Source organism: Hirundo rustica, chromosome 11 (assembly GCF_015227805.2).
Source record: "Hirundo rustica isolate bHirRus1 chromosome 11, bHirRus1.pri.v3, whole genome shotgun sequence".
In the NCBI taxonomy this organism is placed as follows: Eukaryota; Metazoa; Chordata; class Aves; order Passeriformes; family Hirundinidae; genus Hirundo; species Hirundo rustica.
The window spans coordinates 8,034,992-8,056,751 of record NC_053460.1 but is presented as its reverse complement, the minus strand read 5'-3'; the positions used below and the strand labels follow the sequence as shown (position 1 = coordinate 8,056,751).

Here is a 21,760-nt window from a genome sequence, read left to right as displayed (position 1 = left end):
CATCAAACCTAGCCAGGACTCTATGCCAGAACACTTGCTTCTAAAATAAATCGTGTTATGGTTTGCTTAATGTGCTTGGAGAAGGGGAATGGGCTAATGAACAGCATCTAGCCAGGGTTTTTTCATTCGTAAATGTGCAGATGAGGCTTCTGCGCAAAGGGGCTGTGACTTGCAAAGTGTTACATAATAACGCAACATGCTTTTGAAACTCTCAAAATGACTGAGCAGATGCCCACCTGAAAGTCATCTTTGGCTTCGAATGTGGCTTGCTGCTTTCAAGGGAATAATTTATGTGTGCTGGTTTTGCTGGTAATCAGTGTGATGAAAGAGAAGGCTCAGCTGGTATCTCCAGAGGTAGGAGGGGTCTCAAAGCATCTCCAAAATGATGGATTGACATCCACATTAACTTGGGCATTTCTAGGTCTTTCAAACCTGGGGTGTCTGGGTGCTGCATTGGCTTTGGGAACTGGATGACAAACTGCATTGTCTCATCTTCAGGTTCTTCAATGTGTGTTCTGCCTGTGTTCTGTGTAAGTCAGTGTGGAAATACTTCCATAAAAATCACATCCTTCCCAGGAGAAGACACTGTTTCTTTATCTGGCTCTCAGGTAGTTTCCTGGCTTTTAAAAATCTGGAAACAGAAGATGCTTCATGACTATTCAGGTCTCACAGGAGCTCTTCTGCTATTAGTTAGGGGATCTTTAGTCCCTCTGTTCATGCCTTCATCTCAGAGGCCTCAGATCAGGTCCCAACGTTTTGCTTCTTGGCCTGTTTCCCTTGTTTCCAAGCTGCTGCTCATTCCTGACAGCTCCAGGCTCAGCAAAAAGGGCTTTTGATGTCTGGTGAGATGCTGGCAGAGCCTGCTTCACAGGCATTGGGCCTGGGGTTTCCCCTGCTGGAAAGTGCAGCTTGCAAGATGCATTATTTTTTTTCTGTAACTAAGAGATGGTGAAGCAAGAGGGTTTCTGTGTTAGCCTGAAGGGGAGGCAGAGCTGTTTGCTGCCCATGCTATCTCATTAACATGTTACAAACTGAGCCAGGCTTAGTCTGGCCTTTCCCCCATGGGGATGCTTCCACTTTGTAGCGTATGCTGGCTCCTGTTATGGTCTGTGTAACCTTGGTGTCTAGTGTTCATAGCTCTAAGTGGCTTTGGAGCCCTGGCTCTTAACACCTATGGTACTCCTGTCTTTCAGCAGGAGAGGCGTCCATGACACGAGCGCTGCGCTGCTTTGGGGGAGTTGGAGGCTTGCAGGGATCTGTCTGGTGTCAGTGTATTTGTAGGTCATTGTTAGCAGGGACTGTCACACTCATGCATGCAGCAGCTCATCTGTTCACCTGGATTACTCAGCTCAGAGGTGTGTTCCATAATGTGGATTTAACCCCTGTGAGAGGTACAAATTAAAACACGGGGATGCCTCAAAGTTTGGCATGCTAATGCGTGGTGGGATTTTGAGGCAGTGCAGTGGAGCTGGCCAAGGGAATACTTATCCAGTGAAGCAAGAAGAGACCTGGTACTTGGAGGTGCTTAAAATTGAGGTGAATAAAGCTCCAGTCAGCGAGTTGGAGGTTTATGCCCTGGCTGCGGGTCAGCTTCTCCTGAGAGCCATGTTTGGCATGCTCTACCTCTTCCAGGCCCCAGTGGGAGCTTGATAACTGGAGTGCTATTGTCCTCTGGATTTAGGGAGCCTCTTGCAGAAGCTGCAAGCAGAATTCCAAAGCCTGACAGCTTGGTCAGCATTTCAGGAGGCAGCACTGTCCATCCACTGATGTTTTCCTTGCATCTGTCACGGAGTCTTTGTTATACAGGAGATGATGGGAAATTGGTCGTTTCCTTCAAGGCTTGCAAGGTTATGCATTATTGATGTTAAAATACCATTCACCTTTCCTTGTTTTCAGGTGAGTTGGTTTGAGATGCAGCCTGGGCTGCCTGCTTGGATAGCAGCACACACCTGCTGTGAGGAGCAGCACCAGGCAGGCAGCTTGGCCCTTGCCTGACTGCAGGAGAGCTCTCATCACATTTGATTCTTTTTAGAAACCAGCCAACAGTTTCTGTCTAGAAACCAGCCAGCTTCTTCTGCCTATCTAGTCAGCCTACACAATTATCAGTTATTCCAGTTTGGTCTCATCTGTGTTGCTTCACAGAATAGGCTGAGTTTTCCAGGGAACAGCTTCTACCACCTGGTTTAAAGAGGAATGCTGTTTTTTTCTGAAAGTGGGAAAACTAATGTTTTACTTTGAAATTAGAAAAGTGATGAGGCTGTTCTAATCTTAGTTCTATCTGCTCTACACCAGGTAATTCAACATGAAATAGATACATATGCAGCGTGCAGGCAGATGTGGGCTGGAGGTTCACTTGTGTGAGGACTTAATCCCCTCCTGGAAAGTGCTGAACCTGTGCACTCCAGCATTTCAGGACCTTCCAGGCTGGAGGATCTGCCTCTTGTGCAGTGCATCTGTCTGTGGAAGGTACCTGGGACATTGCAGCTCAAGCACAAAAGTCCACCAGAAAAATATTCAGAAAAAATATTCCTCGGCTCAAAAGGGATTAATTTTTTTTAACAAACCCCTGTAGATGAGTATTACTTATTCCTTAAGTGATCATTCCAGAAGGCTGGAGGACTATTTATTGAGACTAAACACAGATGGGGAATATTGAGAAAGGGTAATTAGCCTCATTTTTGTCCCTCTTGTTCTCCAATTCCCCAGAGCTAACAACATAAAGATAATGTGGAAAGTTTTATAACTGTGTCAGGTCTAAACTGGGGCAGGTTTCCCAAGCGAGGAGTGTGTCCTGAGTGGTAAAGAGCTGGCATTTTCCACAGCTTCCACTCTTGTTCTCCTTTTCTCAGCAGGAAGGCTGGGGACAGGGTAACTTTGTTCTGCTGTGAGTAAAGATTTTAACTTTCTTCTCTGCTCTAAGTCCCCTTATACCCAAATGCCAACGGGCTTTCTCAGCCTGATGTGCACCAGGTGTTTTGGTTAGGAGAATGTAGCTGTGTTGAGCCAGCTGGGGGTAAATTGGAGGGATTTTGGCACTTGGGATGCATAAGGTTGCTATTACACAGCAGACTACAGATAATTAGCCTGCAAGCCTTCTTGATATGCCTGTTGGTCTTTCCCAGCTTGTCGTTATCCTGCCTCTCTTTCCACTCTGTGCAAGGATGAAGCTCTGCTGGTGCACTTCTCCAAGGGCTTGCAGGCCCCCTTGCTGCTCACTGCTGAGCTGGGCATTTGCTGACACTCTGCAGCCTTGGCATCCCTTATGCAAGTCCTGTTTCTGGCCAGCTGGAGTGGGTTCAGCTGTGCTGGAGTGGAGGTATCTGTGCACCACACTGGGGCAGGTCCTGGGCTGTGGGTGTTGTGCCATGGTGTGGTGGGCTGGGGCCCTCCTCCCTAGCAGCTCTACACCTGGTGCAACATCAGAGTGCAGCAGACAAGCTGGTGTGTTAGACTCACTCTGCCACTGAACTAAGGCATGAAAAATTTGGTTTAATCCCCCTCTGCAGATTAGCAGGAGCTGTCGGCATAATGCTCATTTCAGCATGAATTCTTCCTTCCTTGTAGTAGTTTATGTGGTTAAGAGCACTGCTGGGAGCAGATCAACCACTGGCTCTTGAATTAATCTGCTCCATTTCAATACTGAAGTGCTCTGTGGAACTCTTTCCCCGACTGCCTTGACAGCAGGTGTTGTCTTCGTGTGGTTTGTACTCAGTGTCCATAACGTGGGGCCTTTTCCATGCACTTAGATTGCAGCATTTCAGTTAGTAACTGTAAAAGGAAGGCTGATAAGTTCTTCAGTGGAAGTTGGAACTAACAGTCTCGCCACTGGGCACCAAACCAGCAGGCTGGGTGGGTATGGCTGTGCCTAAATGTTTGACTACCACTTTGAGCTTGGTTCAGATATGAAGGGTCTTAAGAAGGACATCTGTAAGTATTCAAGGCACTTAGTGATCCAGTTTCTCACATATTTTCCTTATAATAACTTCTAAATATGGAAGACATTTCTGTTTTACGGTTGCACAACACCTTGTACAATCTGTGCTACCAGGCTCCGACATGGTCCAAAAAATTAATAACTGTTCTGTCTTTTGGAAGTCTTATTATGCAATTTAATATCATAGCAGTGTAACGAAATCTCTGTGGCAAAGTGATTAGAGTTAGTGGTTTTGTGTGTGAATTACAGGGGCTGCAAGTGGGCAAGACACTAGCTACTTGTTTTATTGCTGACAATATACTTATTTTCATATTTATTCCTGGAATACAAAGTGTGAATAGCATCCCAGTAAACAGTCAGGCAAATAGTTATTTATCAAGTATTTAAAAGTGAAAGGTCTTGTAATTTTCCTTAGTAATGACTGTGATTTCTTCCAGCTGAATTAATGACTCCCATTTCTCCCCACGAAGAACAAGAATTGTTTTGGTTTCTACATGGGGAGAGTTATTGTCTCCCATAATAATGCAGACCAGAGGAGTTCTTTTTCCTTCCTGGCCTGGGATCTGGGAAAGGTTGAAATGTGCATAACCTGAATTAATACCTTGTAAAGCCCTTTAATAAAAGCTCTTCCGTCATTCCTGTTGGAGTGGTGCAGGAGTTGCTGCTGGCATCAGCCCAGCAGCAGCCTGCCTAAGAGCAGCTTTTGTTTCAGTTTATGAGGCAGTAAGTGGGTCCTGTGATGGAATTGCCTTGTAAGGTCACTTTTAATTACACTTCTGTCGCATTCCTCTGTCCCCAGCTGGGCAGTCCTGGTGGAACAGGTTGCATGCAGCTTTGCAGCTGAACCTCTGCAGTGGACAGCTCCAGAAATATATGTAACAGCAGCTGCTGGCAGGCCAAAGGGAGCAAAGAAAAAGGAACTAAGTGTTGTATTTTGTGCCCAGTCACTGTTACTGGTACCCCGAGGTGGAGGAGGGTGTGAGAATCGAAGCATAAGTAAACCTTGGTAGCAACCTGACTTGTATCCCTGGATAGCTGAAGTGTCTGTCATTGAAGGCCTGTGCCAGACTCTCCCTGTGCATCAGGTGCTTTCTGCTTTCTCGCCCTTTCTGGGGTTGAGCATCGTCCTGTTGTGAGAGCTGTGGCTTGTCGTGTTGGTCCAACCAAGTGTGTGCTAACTCTGTTGGAGTGCTAATCCCTAGAGCTGTTTTTCATTTTAGCTTTGTGCCTTTCTTTTCCTCAGCTGGTAGGGGGGACATCAGTTAGTTCTGTCTCTGAGCTGGAGAAGGCTGAAGATGATCGGGAGGTTAAGGCCAAGGGCCCAGTGCTGAGATCTCAGCTCTGCCACTGGCTTTGAAGACTCACTCGCTGTTGTGCGTGTCCAGATCCTGTAAGCTGCTTAATTGCCAGGTCCCTGTAGGTTTGTGGGAGCTGAGCTGGGCTGTCCTCTCTTAGCAGAGCCAGTGGGAAGGCATGCTTTCAGTGACCTCTGCCTCCTTCCCAACCCCTGCCTCCTCTTGGTCCTACACTCTTCACGGCCCAGAAACGTGCAGCGTTCAACAGCTGGGATCCAACCTAGGAGCAGGTCCCGTGGCTCTATCGAGACCAGTCTAGACTTTGTTTTTTCCCCCAGGGCACGTGGTTACTCTGCTACACCTCTTGGACTCCTGCACCTGAGTCTGTCTGATGTTTCTGTCTGTGACTCAGTGCTCCCTGCATGCCGGGGCTGCACCCTGAAGGCACGGCAGTGACAAGAGGAGAGGGACCCTGCCAGAAGCCAGCACTGCAGAGTACACGAGAGAGAGTGCTGCCTCTCAGCTTGGCAGGGGTCAGAGCTGGCTGTTTAGATGCTGCATTTGAAAATAAATAGACTGTGTGACTGCATTGATCTAAACTCAGCCTCATGGCTGGAGGGAATTCTGTCATATTGCTGCGTGAAGACACCAAGTTCACTCTGTCAAATGAAATCCATGGGTGTGGGGTAGACTTTGGTGTAGGACTGCTACATGACGTGATCACTGTTGCCGTGGGCTGTGCTGGCTGGTGTGTTTGGGGTGTTCTAAGTTGCGACGATGCTGTAGCAAGGTTTTTTTTTTTCTTCCTGATCTCCTTTTCTCCTTTTCCTACCCCTTCCCTTACCAATCTGATCAGCAAACACTTCTAAATATTCATAGTGTGGGATTTGTCTCGATCCACATGACTGCCATGGTTTGAAAGGCATGTGACAATGCAGGGGGGAAATGGGGTTAATCTCCTCCGGCACTGGCAGAGCAAGGCTGAGCAGTTGTACAGCACAGGCATTATTCTTGTGCCTTTTCCACTGCATTTGCAGTCTGTGAAGAAGGTGGAGGGAAGTCTCAGATGCTGATTCACTGTCAGGATGGCAGCATGGATGCATTAGTGTGCAAGTGAGATTTCAGGACATGAGTGCCTCCAGGGTAACAGATAACTCCGTGTCACTTGATGCCAGCCCAGCAGAAACCTGCCTGGGGCTGCAGCCCCTGAGGTTTGTCCATGACTATTCCAGTTCTTTCATGGAATCTGTGGGGTCAGGTTAGTGGGTAGGAAGCAAGCAGTGATTAGCCTGACTTGTAGCCAGGGGAGATCCCATGGCCAGTCAGGCTTTCAGCCTCTCATCAGCATATGGTCTAGACCAGGGATGAGCCTGCATATCCTTGCTGGAGCAGATGTAGCCAGAGGCCCAGGCTGCAGGAGGGTGAGATGGAGGATTGTTTCTTCTCTGCTGGCTGAGCTGTGGGTCAGGCTGCCTCTGCCCATTGAGCTGCAGGGCCCTGGAGAGGCTCACAGGCTTGTGCTCCATGGGAATAAAATTGTTAGCTTGGCAAATCAGGGCAACCTCATTAAGAGCTACTGAGAGCGTGAAAAGCGTGTTGCTGCAGGCAGGTCATGGTAAATGAGGGGGCTAAAGTAGCTGGGGTTTTCTAACAATTAATTATTGAGTGGTTTTCTAGAGATTCTTTCTCATGTTTATAATTCATTCCCTGCTGTAGATGCCATATTGATTTATAATTTTTTGAAGTTCAATATTTTGCACCCTCGGGGCCTCAAACAAAAATTAACTAGAAAATGAGAGTAAATTTCTGCATTCTGCCTTGTCAGAGCTTTCTCTCCTGTTGCCCATTCCTAGAGCCAGTTTCCATGCTCTGGTTTGGGTTGCAGATGTTGCCAAGTCTGTGTGCCGTGGGCTGTGAGACGTGGGTGGCAGAAGAGCTGCCTCACTGACCAGCAAATAAGAAAATCAAGAGGCCAATTAAGAGCCTGGAATTGCCCCCAGTGACCGGAGCAGAGCACTTATTAGCTGCTAGTGAGAGGGGCCTGTTTGAGTGAATAAGCATTCCAGTTTGTTGGAAGGAAAAAAAATCCCCTCCTCCACCAGCTCTAATTAGCTACTCTTTTTCTTTTTTCTGCCATGAATGTAGCAGGTTTGTCATTGGAATGAAATCTTAACAAGATGTGTATTCTTCAGCTCGCAGCTGACGAAGGTTATGTCTGTGCAGGGGATGTGGAGATTCTTGTACCTGTTTTCTGTGTTTCCTTGATGGATCTTCGGTTTTACTGTTGAGTACAGCTCTTCCTTACCCTCTGTTTTTTCTCTTTTCCTCCAACAGGGTGACTAAAGAAGTGGACTCAAACTCAAAAGAAGCTAAATCTTTTCTGAAGCAGCAAGAGAAACTGCAGTCAGCAGCTCCAGGTTCTTTGCCGACAGTCTCAGGGTGAGTATGGGATTTCCCTGCCTGGGTATGGACCCTTAGTGAGAAAGATGGCACTCGAGCCAATAATGCAGGCTCTGCAGTATTCAATGGGTGTTGGTTTTCTGCAGGATTTCAGTGGGAGCAAGACTAGGCCTGGAAGGTGTGATGGTTTGGGCTGGAGGGAAGTGGGGGAAGCAACCTGTGAGTTCCAGTGACTCCCTTCACAGGTTCAGGCTCAAATCTTTTAATCCTCATAAATCATTCATCCTAGTAAGGAGACAGTGGTTTGAGTGTCTCAAGCAGCCTGATGAAACTTCAGGTAGCTGAGGAACATGCCTGAGATTGCCTGCAGTTCCTTTGACAGCTGCTTCTCAGGGCTCTAAAAAGCCATGTCAGGTTGGGCTGGGGCTTCGTAGAGACTTTGGGTGAGCATTTAAGTGAGAGATGTGTTTGCCTCTTTGATGTTCTCTAATATCATTTTGATGTGGATTTGTCACTTTTCTGTTCAAGCTCTAACACCTAATTCTGAGATTATCATAATGCTTGTTAAATATACAAGGAGGTCGAGTCCCCTGTGCATCTGACATGCTAGTCTGGTTCTTGATGAGCTTGGGAGATCACCACCTTCTTAGGAACAGAGATGCTTCTGTGTTCCAGTGATGACTTTTATTTAAGTCAGTTGTTTGCATTTATATTTGAAAGACGTAAGCTGCATATGATTTGATCACACAGAAACAATACCCATCAGATAAATACATTGTCTTTCCCATCTGCTTAGAGCAATTCTCCAATGTGAGTTAAGGCTGCCTTTCCCTGAGATGCTGTTATTCAGTTGCTGCAGCTGGACTGTCACTCATTTTTTCCAGCTAAGTGTTGCATAGCTTGTACTTAGCTCAGGGTAGTGAAAGCATAGTGTGTGTGTGTGTGCATGAGCCTTGACAGCTGCAGTTCTCTGAGCTGAATGAGGGCATAGATTGACATAGTCTTCATGCTCTTGTTCACACTGCACCGGGGTTCGTCTCTGCAGGGCTCATTAATTGTAACCTATGTGTTGTCTGCAGGGTTTTGTGCTGGAAGACTTGCCTTGGGTTTGGCTGGCATTCTTTGTGCAGTTTTGGTGGCCAAAGTTTCATGTGGCAGCAGAAGCTGGGGCAGCTCTGCACTGTGCATGCTGCTGGTGGTCCCATGTCTTCAAACCTGCCTTCCAGTTTCCCCAGCAGCTGCCCTGCTGCTCTGAGTGCAGACAGGATTGGCAGCTCACTGGGAAAGCTCCAGGGGCTGTTCACCTTCCAGTTCAGCAGAGATCCATGTTTCCTCCTGTGTCTCACAGGCCCAGGGGAGGAGCTGGGTGACCTGTGCAGCTTGGTCATTACCAAGGGGCATGGTTGCTTTTGCTGGAGTTTGGATGGCTCAGGAGTAATAGCCACAGCTCAGTTTGACTTAATGTTGCAGATATCTGAAGAATTCACATCAAATACGGAAGAAAGTGGACTGAAATTCAGTATAAGAAGTAATGAGTTCAAGGACTTCTTTAACTTTCATTCAGTGTGATTATTTTGGAAGCAGCTTAATTAGGTCATTGTTCAGCTTGCTAATGTGTGATGTCCCACTGACAGTTGCTTGCCCAGAGCATGAGGTGACCTGGCTGTGGAGAAGGATGGGAAAAAATATCCTGGGCTTGTATGCCTTGCTTTTCTTCAGAGCACCAAACCCTGATGCAGCACAGCCCCAAATGCCTTCCCTTTCACCACCTCCTGCAGTGCATCCTGGCTTTGTGCAGTGGTCCTATGGCAGAGGAGCAGCAGTGGTGTTCGGATCAATGTGTGGAACAGCCCAGCTCTTCTGGGACTTTAGCAGGAGGTTCTCTGGGGCAATCTGGCCAGTATGGGCCCTCAGATCTGAGAGTGCTCCAGGGAGTCTTGGACTAGTATCCAAGATTGATCCTGAGACTGCCATCAAATGCTTGCCCTTGGGCTTTCGGAGATACTTCCAGCTGGGAAGCCAGCCAGGGTATTTTCAGGTGAGAAAATTACCAGCAGACTTGTGGTATTCCTTAAAGCCAGAGGCAAGCCCCATATGTTAACCAAATTACTAAGGTCAGATTTTAGACTTAAGCCAAGCTATCCAGACCCTGCTGCTCTGGAGCAAAGAGCCAAAAGCCTTGGTGACATGCCAGAGCAGCGCTTGGGGACTGACAGAGCCTGGCAGAGCCTGACAGTTCTTTGCATCTATTGTCTATGTAAAATAGAAGTTTTGGGGGAGAGGGTAAATTTTTCCCTTATGCATTAAGGGAAAGCCCCAGTCTATTGCCACAAGGCAGTGAAAAATGTGATTTTGGGATCTTAGCTGTGCCTGTGGACACCCACTGTGCTGTGAGCCATTGTCAGGCCCCAGGAGCTTTGTCAGCTATTAAAAAAAAAAAAGAAAAAAGCCTTGCCCTGTGTGCAGGGAATTTGAGCAGCTAAGAGTGGCCTCTCCATCTGGCCTTTCTTCACCTTGCAAGCAGCATGCATTATTTCTGAATGCAGCTGACCTACCCTGCATTTATTGAATTTCCCTTCTCTAAACAGACAGAAGTAATCCAGAAAAGCAATGGGCACATAACCAAACATCCGGCTCCACGTCTCCATGTTACAAACCCTTCAAACTAACTGGTCCAGGGGAGGGGATGTTTGGGGCTGAAAGTGCATTTCCTGAATGTGTTTAACATCCATACCGGATGTGCTATAAAAAGCTAGATTTGTGCTTGTGAGGGACATGGGGGTGGTTGGAGGAGAATAACTTAAACACTTGGCTGTAATTAAAGCCAGGAGTACAAAACAACCCACCCAGTTCTCTCAGCAGGCTTTGCTAGAAAGGTCAGAAGCCCTTGGTTCCCAGGGATGTGATGGTTTCCCAGCCTTCACATTATTCCCATCGTGTCCTCCTGTGACACACAGCTAGGCAGTGTTCTGTCAGCAGTGGGTATGGATTTGTTGGAGAGGTTTGGGGTTGTGATACTCTGTTCCAGTTGTTTCTGTTGTGCTCTTGGGTTCTATTACGCTCTTGCTGATGCCATCAGAGGTATCAGATATGGTGAGGTGACCCTCTAATCCCTTCTCACTTGCTGCCCCAATAAAGGGGTGGCAGGCTCCCAGCATCTAAAAAAAGACCCCTCTTCCCACCCAGCTAAGCCTTCTTGTCTGTGTGTTTTACGGCTTATTTCCTATCCTTAACCACTGCTCCAGGACTTTTGGGGAAAGCAAGAGTAGATCCAGGCTGTAAATGAAATGCATGACCTGATGGAGGGATCAGTGGGTATTCCTGGTACTCCAAGAGATGTTTTCTGCCCTCTCCCCAGGCCAGCCAGGGAGCAAGGTCCATCATCCTTGCGCTAGTAATCCCATTTTACAAGCAGCGTTTCATATTCAGAGGATGTTAAAGCAAATTAAATCCTCCAAGCAGCTTACTGCAAGATGACTCTGTGCATGTACTTGTGAGACTCGACAGGGAGTTGAGCTCCAGGCTGGGAAAGCCCTGCACTGACCCAGCCCTGCGGTGGGAGCAGCTGCGATATGCCTGTCAGTCCTTGGCCCTTGTCAAAGCACAGAGCCATTGCACAGGGAGCACTTCTGCTGTAGCAGTCCTGAAAATGGAAAAAATACAGTTGGTGGCTCTTATTTGAGATTCTCTTCTAGGCAGCTGTTTCTACACAGCCTGAACAAGAGCCAGGAAGAAAAAGAGAGTTTTTTTGCTGGCTTTGTTCTTGCTTTTGCTTATTACCGAAACCATTGTAATTAAACGTGGACTTGCTCACTCAGCCCAGCTGTTGCTTTTCTTTTTGATCCTGCCTGAAATTACAGTGGTGGATGTTTGACCTCCTAGGCCTTTTTCATGCCTTGTAGGCTGGTATAAACACCGGGTACAATTTGCCTTTGAAGCAAGCAGGCACCGCTCCCACAAAGTTCAGGAGGTGCTGTGCTTGCAGACCCCCAGGCTGCATTGGGACTGCAAGGGTTTGGACCTCGGTACAAGACCCAGCAGGAAGAGGCACTGCAGGAAAGTTCTGACCCTGAGAACATATACTTGCCCTGAACAGAAAAAGCCAGATAAACTCTAGCCTGTTTATGATGGATGCCTTCCTCCCAGAGCCTACAGTAGAGCAGTTCACATGGACTGGCTATCAGATGGTGTGAAAAGCTTCAGGCCTTTTCTTTTAGAAAACATTTACTCTGCTACATGCTATTTTTTATCTTGGTGGGAGAACCTGCCTGTTTGCAGTATCCTGACATGTTACTGTAATTTCTAGGCCAACCTTCCTCTCCAGCCTCTCCCCTCCTAGGAGCTACTTTGCATCCAAAGCTTTTTCTTAAAAAAAGTGCTCTTTCTGCATGAGTTGGCTGGATCCCTTTGCTATGACCAGCACTAGTTACTTGAGATCATATGTGGACACTAGTGGACAGGCACAGGCTCTCAATTTTTGGAATATTCAAATGATCCAGAGCAAGTGCTGCAGTACTTGCATGCCTCTAGGGAGCTATTTCATTTCATAGCAATCTCATGTTTTTGTTTAGGGGTTTTATTCCTCAGAAAGCAGGAATTTACAGTCTTCAGCTCAGCATCAACAACAAACAATTATTTAGCTAAAACTCTTGAACATTTTTCTTGTACAGGATGAGTAAGAATGCCAGTAAAGCAGGTAATCGAGGGCTTTGGGGGAGCTGGAGGTGGAATTTTTTAGTAGTTGCTTAAGCACTTGAATAATTCTGCTCTTTCTAATGCATTCAAAGCTTCGTGTCTTCCTCCTGCTCTTCCCTTAATGTGCTCCAGAGAGTGCTGTTCTCTCAGATGGAGAGATCCAGCCCCTTGCACTACAGCCAAACGTCTGGGTGTAGTAGCACATGACATACATTTCTGTGAACATGATGAACCAGCTTGGGGCAATACTCTGTGTCCTAGAGCTAGTTTTACTTATTTCCTATTCATATGATTTTGTTGTGAAAGATTAAATGTGGCAATAACTGTTCCAAGTAAATAATTTCTCTTTGGGTCTTAGATCCCTCCTTGTTATTAACTTCATTTTAATTATTCATTGTTAGTGTCTGTCTACTGTTTTACACTCCTTGAGTCAATGTGGTAACGGGGTTAGGTTAGTTTTTGGAATATCTTGGTTCTATTTGCTAATGGAACTGAAATTATTTACTCCTAGGGAAGAATGTGGAAAGGTGTTTGTATATGTCAGGAAGGGGAAGTTTGTCAATGGGAAAAATGATCTGTTCAGCGTTGTAGTGTTTTCATCAGCCATAGTAAATAAGATTCTGATTGCTCCATGCTTGTAAATCATGTGAAACACCTCATCCTCTGAGCATCTGCCTCTCCTCTTGAAGTCAGTGTCACATGAGATGAGAACCCGAGCACTGAGGGTGCCCATCTCAGCCGGTGCAGGCTGGCAGCAGCGAGGGCACCTGCAGGGGTTTCACAGCCCAGCTGGGGAGCCAGGTGAGTCTGGCTGGCTGAGCTGGGAGCCGTGGCCACACTGCCTTTGGATCCTGTGCTGGGAACCTGACTGCTTCCTGCAGCCAGGCTTATCCAGGGCTGCAGTCACCTCTGAGGCTTAGCTACGAGTGGGAGAGCTCTGCCATTTTGGGACTTTGCCCCTTTCCTGAACAGTTCTTTCTCCTGAGCTTATGTTAAACCTATTTTGATAAGAAACAGAGCTCCGAGTGTGGGAAGTTTCATACTCACTCTCCCAGACACAAAGCAAAATGTACACTAAACATCTTTGCTTTAAACTAGTCTCTCAGGAGCAGTTCTTTCTTGTTCTCAGGCCAAATGAGTCAATGCCTTCTACCCCAGCCTCTGTTTTGCAACAGAAATGAATGAGATTCTTTCAGTCTGTGCTGTGCTTTCCTGTGGCCGTGCTACCACGAGTGCAGTTGCCTTTCTTTGGGGCAATGGCATTCTATTGGAAAGAAGTTAGCAGTGCCTGTACAGCTCTGTGCCTTACTCCAGTCCTCTGGCTTCATGCAGCTGAGCTGGATCCCTGGGCTGGACTAAGTGGGATCAGCTGTGTCTTTTCCTAGTCTCGTTGGAGGTTCAGCAGAATGGAATCTCAGCTATTTGAGGACTTGCTTCTCTAAAGAATCTGTCTTATAAAATAAAAACAACCCCCCACTAGTCTGGGGCCTTTGATAATTCCCCAATGAAAGCTGTGGGGCAGCTTTCCCTTAGGGCAGTACAGGTTTTATGAGGCTTGTTTTCATATGCTTTCATCTCTTGGATCATGAGCATTTCTCTTTCTCCCTCTGTGAAAATGATTGAGGAAATTAACTGCTAATGGGGAATGAAGCCAGCTGTATTTTTATTCCAGACCCCTTGCAAAGTTGCGAAGAGAAACCCCTATATCTTCCCATGTTGGACTTGCTCTGACTGGAGTGAGAGGTGAGAAGGGCAGCCTTGCTTTATGGATAAATCCTGGGATTGAAGGTGGATGCTAAGAGCTCCTGTTCCCAGCTGTGCCATGCCTTGGGCATGTGCCTACCAAGAAGATTTGTTTCCACTCCTCTTTTATTTTGCTTTTATAGTGTTTCCTTGCATATTAACTGAGCTGTACCATGTCCCTTGAGTGTCTCCCCCATACCAGATGCTTGTGTTACATCCTCTTGCTTTCCCACACTTGTGTTCCTCCCTTTTTCTCATGTCAAGGAGCAAGTTAGCTGAATCATTCTTCATAAAATATGAACCATGTAAGGCTGCAGTGGCGGTCAGAGTAGAGTGATGCTCCCTGCTCTCAGGCAGCCCTATTGCCCCAGGCTTTTCACGTAGTAGTGGCTTCGTTCATGGAAAATCTCATACTAGAGGCCTCATTCATGGAAAATCAGCACACCAGTATGTTCCAGCACATTTGTTAGCCAAAACTTTGATCTGCATGCTATGTTGTCAGCCTTGTGCAGGACCGTGTTTAGAAAATAGGCATGTTTAGGCTGGCTGGATTGATATCAAGATGTGAAGTCAAGTAATTAGGGTTAGTTACCAACTAATGCCAGCTTTCTCCCTTTCTGCCTGAAAGGAGGTATTGGTGTGACTGAACTCATGAAGGGTGCTTGGTCTCTCTTCAGAGAGACCAAGCAATCTCTTGCAATCTCTTCAGCTGGCACCAGTCTCTGCCACTGCTCTTTTGTTTGATTCAAGAAAAAGATGAGGAGAGGCTGAGCAAGTGTCTGCCTGCCATGGAGATTTCCTCTGCCATGAGGATGGTTAGGATAGCTGGGATTCACTTCAGCTGTTGCTGTCCTGGTGTGGGGGTGGCAGAGCCCCCCATTTTTTCCACCGCCCTTATTCCTGTGGAAAAACTGAGCCCTAAGTGAACTGGTGCACGGTCTGAGCTGAAAGGGCACCTTAAACAAGTTCCAGTCTGTCTCAAGCTCTCCAGGGTGCTCTAATCCAGTCTGCCAAGCCATGGAGTACTTTGTTTCCCTATCCAAGGAGTTTCAAAGCCTTACTAATGTGTTGGGTTGCAGCCCAGTCGTTTTTGCCCCTGAGCCCTTGCCGTTGTGCTTTTCAGAGCGCGCGTGGTCCTTGAGGCAGTTGCTGTACAGAGGGACCCTCTGCACAGGCAGATAACCGGTGTTGTGTTGGCAGCAGATGTCCCTCCGGGTGTGCAAGGACATGTGTGACAGGCTCTTGTACCCGCTGAGACAGGGAGTGAACAGATTTATTTGACATTTCTGTTGGAGACCACTCTTTTTTTTCTGGGAATCCCAGGGGAAGATGTATTTTGTGCTCTTCTCATGGCATCTATTATTGATTCTTCCCTGTGAGGGTGTTGAAGGCCTGGCACGGGCTGCCCAGAGGAGCTGAGGCTGCCCCATCCCTGGAAATGTTCAAGGCCAGGTTGGATGGGGCTTGGAGCAACCTGGACTAATCCAAGGTGTCCCTGCCCAAGGCAGAGGGGTGGAATGAAATGATCCTTTTTGAGATCCTTTCCAACCCAAACCATTCTAGGATTCTACGATTATCAGCAAAATAAGAGAGCATATATATGAGTCTGATCTGACCTTGTGCAAAAGCTTTGATACCCTTTCAAGAGCTCATACTTCAGTGCTGTTACTAAAAGCCCCCAGGCAGCCAGTGGACAATAGTGATGCCTGTTCGTCGCCTGACTGCCTGGCTGGAGAACAATGATGGCATTTCTTGAAGTAACAAGTCCTGGGCATGTGCAGGGTCGGATTGTAACTTTTTTCTCCCTCCCCCGTTAAGCTGCAGGCTTGAGAGCAGCAGGTCTGAATGCAGCACCCATGAGTGCAAGTACAGAGGAAACTTGCATCTCTTGGAAAATACTGAAAGAGAGTAAATGGCTGTTTTTTTAGATGCTTGCCTGTTTTGCCTTGAGGTTGATGTGTGTCACCAGTATGTGTCTGCTGTTCAGAGGTCGGTTCAGATGCTTGTTTAGCAGCAAGGAAGGGGTTAAAAAGAACTCGGGAAGGCTGGCTGATGGCTGCTCATGGCTTTCATAATGCAAAGCCTGTGGGAATTCAGCCGGCTTCGGCTTCATCTCCCCCCACCCCCTCTCCTCTGCTAGAAGCAGGATAACCTTCCTGACTCCTCTGGAGCTTGCACAGGGAAGCTCTGCGAAAACCCAGCAGAGGCGTGAGCGTGTGAAAGATGAGATTTTTTAACTTTCTTGGGAGAACACTGAAAGGGTAATTTTTCAGCGTGGTCGTGCTGTTTCCTCACACTGTGGCTGGGATGCAGCATGTCTGCCTCTTCATCTGTGACCTGCAGATTTCCCATTGCAGGGCGGCTGAGGAAGCAGCTGGTATATGCGATATCTCCAACTCTCTGGAGACTGGAATGCGGGGATGTCCTTGGCTTTGCCATAGGTTCTGGATGATGCACGGCAAAGTCGTTTAGGCCAGGAAAATAGGAAGATGGTTCAGCAGTGGTTTGTAGAGCACCCTGCGCACCGACCTGCTGCCAGCGCGGTGCTGCGACGTGCACCCTGTGACAAGGGGTTCCATCTAACCTTTGGTGTTAGAGAAGGGCTGAACAGACACTGCAACCCAGGGCCTTCTGTGTAGCGTCTGCTTTAAGGACAAGCACCATTATGGTGTTTTTCCTAATGTGTGAAATCCCTTCTCCCTCCCTGCTGTTTGCAATAACCCTTTGGAAAGCTGGAAGGGGTTTCCTTTTCCTTTCCCACTCACACGCGTGCATTTGTGAGCCGTGCCAGCACTATTTGGCTATTTGCACTGGGAGGGATTTTTTTCTGCTTTCCCAAGTCAAAGAAAAGTGTGTAGCATTTGTTTTGGAAACAAAAGCACTACTCAAGAATTGCATGAGCTCTGCAAACAGATCAGCACAAAACAGGTCGTGTGCTTTGGGCTGACTTTGAAGACTGTACAGGATAGCTGTCTCCATCCTTGCTTTATGGTTTCATTTGGACCCTTAAGAGTCTTTTGAAGGAGTAGTATAGCAGCAGCCTTACAGGTCCTGTGGGACAGTGAGGGTGCTTAGCAGCTTCCCTCTGGTCAGTGTTGTGATTGCAGGGCAGGGGTTGGTTTTTTTATGGGGATAGAATACATGCACTCAGACAAATGGGGGAAGGGTTTTTCATCCTTGCTTTTCTCAAAGACTTTGGAAGTAAAAGTTTATTGGTGAATATCAATAAGAGGTTGCTGGTCAGAGCTGCTGAGGGACACTCCAGAGCTGTGTATCTTCTACTTCCTTTGTTACAAACAAACGTCTCCTGGAAAAAAGTTTCCTGCTGCCTTCTTCTTTTAGCACTAGGCAGGCTGGATGGGAAGTAGGTAGCACTGCTGTTACAAGGAGTGCTTTCCTGTCTCTGCATGGTACAGGAATCCTCTGGTCAGCTTTGATACCTTCCTGCTCCTCAACCTGCCCCGCTCATGTTGAGCCAGGTCAGCGGGTATTTGTGCTGCTTTGTCCTTAGTATGTGACTCAGTGGCAGGTGTCACACTGGATTATTTGGAGTAAGATCTGTTTTTGAAGTAAAAGAAAGGCTTTGAGTGCCACCCAGGCTAAACCAGCACAAACAGCTCAGCCTGAAGCAGTTTTGGGCAGCATGTACAGCAGTGTTGGAACACAGTACCTTTATGAGCCCACTCTGGCCTCTTGCTGCTGCTATTTTTTTTTTTTTTTTTTTTTTTTTTTTTTTTTTTTTTTTTTTGAGTAGCAATGAAAATGCAAACCTTCGGTGTCCTTTCTTTGTCAGGAGCTGTGCTTTGCAGGAGGGACTCTAGGCTTTAGCACCGTTTTCTAGGTAATTTGAGCCAGAGTTGATGGGTTTGGGATTTATGCTGAAGGTATTAAACCCCTTGCTGGAATGAGTGAAAATGTTTTGGACGAGCTGTCCTGTTAATGTTGCCCCTGGAAATGCCCTTTGCCTGGTCCTGATCACTGTGCTGTGGTGGTTGTCTTCATTCATCCTGGCTGCTAAACGTAGAAGTGAAGTCACCCACAGGCTGGTGTGCCTGAGGTTACCTGGGAAGCCTGCTTGATGCAATTTCCCAGATCTGAGGCTGGCCTTGAGCTTCTGGATTGCCTTTCTTTCTTCCCATGTAGCCTTTGTGACTGCTGGGCTAAATACTGCTGCTTTTAGGTGAAAAGTCTGATTGTGCATGAAAAAAAGGGTTTTCAGTAAAACAAAAAAAAGACAAAACTCCAAAACCCTCTCTGAACTGGGTACACCTAACATGGCAGGCCTGCAAACTGGCTCCTCAGTCAACTACTGTCAGCTGCAGCCTCTGCCTGGCTGCTGGAGCTGAAGGTATGCTCAGGAGTTCATCTGCCTCCAGTCCTGCATGGCACACGTCTCCCCAGCCGCCCCTGTGCCAGAACAGTGGCCTTTGTCTGGCCTCTCTGGTAAAGAATTATATCTAATTTCGAGCTCTTCAACTCAAATAAATGAAGAATCCTCCCTTTCTTTGAGCTTAATTAACAGTGGCAACTAATTGTTGAACAAATAATTTGAAACAGTTACAAATGTGCCAGAACTTCCCAGAATACAGCAAATTTATTGAGTTCTGCTTTTGTGGATCTTACTTAGGTGTCACTAAGGTGTGGTTGTGTTTGTGCCTGTTTCATGTGGAAGAGATTGCTGCTGCCCCTCTTGCTCTCCGGCTCTCTCAAGGTGCCTGTCTCTGAATCTGAGGATGCACAGTGGCTGATTTATGTCATTTACTGGCTTGACCAAGGGCAAACTCCCCAGCTGTATAGCTGTGAGTGATTCATCTTTCCTCATCCATGGAGATAAATGTCAGGATGGATGTCAGCTGTCTGGCTGATGCATGAGTGAATCTGCTTTTATATGTGCACCTTGAGCCAAATGTACACGCATGAATTTTTTACTGTTTGTGATAAACCTGGAAATGCAGATTGTGTTGGAGGAAGAGGCCTCTCGGTTTTAAATATTGATACCAATATAATAGGGCTGTGGCTGTGACGATCTGGGAGCCTTGAAGCATTAGCTCAGAGATTGTGCTGAATGCCGTGGGGAATTCAGTGGTGTGTAAAATAAAAGGATGAGCTCTGCAAAGTGATAACATGCTTCAGATGGAGAAATAACGGATGGGGTCCTCTTGGGTCCACAGGCTGTGGGGTTAAAAATGGAAGAGATTCAGGCTGAGTCTTTGGAAGAGGCCCCTGACACTTTTTTTTTTTTTACTTTGATTTGTAATGTAACTAAAAAGAGAGCAGCTGCCCAGAAACCTAGGTGCCTATGGATTGATGGCTGTGGGGGAACAGGTGAAGACCCTGTTCCTTGGAAATGCTCAAAGCCTGGGGAGCTGGATGTGGTAGATCATCATCATCTCTAGAGCCTCAGTTCAGAGAGTATCAAGTACTTCTGCTGTGTGGTTCTTCATCAGCTAATCAAGTTGAACTGTCGTCCAGAAGGCATGCTGAGGGCTGAGAAACTTCTTAAAGGAACTTTAAATGTTCTCATCTCTTCACTTCCTTTAAGGCTTTGAGCCCTGTGTGCAGTTAATACACAGTCAGACATGCTGGGGTTCCTGCCTGTGCAGTTCCCTCTTCCCCATCACAGCTTGTGAATAAATTGTAAGAAGCCTGCAGACTCCTGAGCTGGCTCCACACGGAGCGTACCTGCCAGTTCTCAGAGGGCTTGCTAGCAAAGCATAGCTTTGTGCAGGATGAGCTGTGCTGCTTTCAGATCTGAGCTGGCTTTGTGCCTTCCTGTGCCCGCTCTAATCGGCTCTCTCCAGGTGGGATTTGCTGGGCAGTGCCTGTTGAGGCACCCGGGCTGGCTGCACAGCGGTGAGCAGAGGTCTGACACCTCGGGCATTGCAGCCCCACCTCCTCCCCTGCTGCTGTGAACGTGGGCAGCTGGCTGTAGGATGTTTTCTGGCTTTTACATTAACTGGTTGTAGTAAGTGTCGTCTACAACATAACTAGTAGTGGCTCCTTATTTAATTTTTGCAGGCTGTTCCAATATAGAATGTAGCTCTTGCTACAAGAAACCTTCGAAATAAAGGAGTAGCTGTTGATTAGGGTAGCAGAGAACATTCTAGCGCAACTGGGACTCTTCTGGACACGGTAAAGCTGTGCAGGAGGGGACTCCCCTATCATACTGTGTCAGAGGGATCATCAGGGAGCATCCTGAGAGCACACTGTTTTGAGTTAGTGTACACAACTGTGTGGCGGTTGTGTACACTGCCCTGTAGAGTTCGAGCACCTCAGCACAGTTAGTTGGTAAAGGAAAAGCAAGCTTAAAAAAATTTAGGATAACTATCTTCATGTAAAAAACGAACACTGCTGAGAGGCTGCAGGGAGGGGAATAGCAAACCAATCTCTGAATTCAGCTTAAATTTCACTCAGTGTGGAGAGAGTAAATGAGAGGAAGTGATTTTTCTCTGCCAAGTCCTTTATTTAGATATAAAGGCTTTTCATGGCTACTTGCAAAAGATACTGTTAACAGTGTAGTCCTTTGCATGACACTTCTTTCAGCCTTAGGCTCCTGCAGTGTCAGCCAGATGATCTGGCCACTGGCTGTTGTGTTCCCACTATTCCTGTCACATCCATGGTGGTTGGATCTTTTTGCTGAGCTATTTCAGTGCACTTAGCTGAAACTGGCCTGACAGCCAGCATCACATGCTAAAACAGCCCTTCAACAGCTGAGTGCTGGAGCCAGTGTCATGAAGACATGGATAGATTTAAACTGTGCAGGAACTTTGTTCTTAGTTAAAGAACCTAATCTTTCCAAAACAGGCTTGTTTTCTCAAGGCAGGAAACATGCACCAGGGGACCTTGGACCGAGGACCATTTTATACTCTCTTCTCTTAGGTGTGTGCTCTAGAGCAGTGGCAGAGGCGAGGTCCTGGATAAACCAGGCCCTTTGGACAGCGGCTCACTTGCAGTGAGCAATCTCCTGTTTTAAAAGCTGTTCTGTGTGTATATGTGTTAAGGTTACTATTAGGATAAGATAATACTAGGATATCATCTACTGTTGCATAGAGTTGCAAGAATAAATATGTCATGTGCTAGCACAGCATCTCTGGAGTCACATACATGCAGCTGCTGGAGCCTGTGGTCTTTGCATGCAAAGCTCATTCAGAGACACCATGATACATTTTCTTCAGCTTTATAATTAAACAGAAACTTGAATTCCATATATTTCTTTCCACATTTCTTCAAAGGTCTTATGTTTGCCCTCTTTCCCCCACTTCAGCTTTCCCTAGTAGATTAGAGCCTGCTGGAAAACATAGAGCACATTGTGAAGTCCAAAGCAAAAGCTGACTCAGCGATCCTTCCCATTAAGGCTGCCACTGTTCATGGAACAGGAGGTTAGCTTTAAATTACTTCTGCCAAAAAATACTGGTGCCCATTTTATTAACTGTTGCTGTGTCCTTTAACTCTTTTTTTTGGGTTTGTTTTTTTTTTCCAAAGTAGTCTACTAGTGCCTTAACAGTCTGGGAAAGATGTCTTTATTTTCATAGGCTGGAATAATTCTCATTTTGCTGTAAGAAGCGTTTGCATCTCTTCTCCAGATCTCTGGAGAAGGGCACTGTTCTGGGCACAGTCCTTATCTCTACCAAGAGTGGCCCCTGTCCTTGAAGGCTTTCAGCTCTCTTGATGGGAGGGGGCACAGTTGTGGTGC

General features: G+C 46.9%; 1 protein-coding gene across 1 annotated transcript in view; it reads left to right on the top strand.

Annotated features, from left to right (window-relative positions):
• The window catches only part of CFDP1 (craniofacial development protein 1), a 62,265-nt gene that overhangs the window by 9,756 nt on the left and 30,749 nt on the right, over window positions 1-21,760 (top strand). The window contains exon 5 of the mRNA XM_040075730.1: window positions 7,564-7,668. Within this exon, the coding sequence (XP_039931664.1) occupies window positions 7,564-7,668 (105 nt within the window). The remainder of the gene's footprint in view (window positions 1-7,563; window positions 7,669-21,760) is intronic.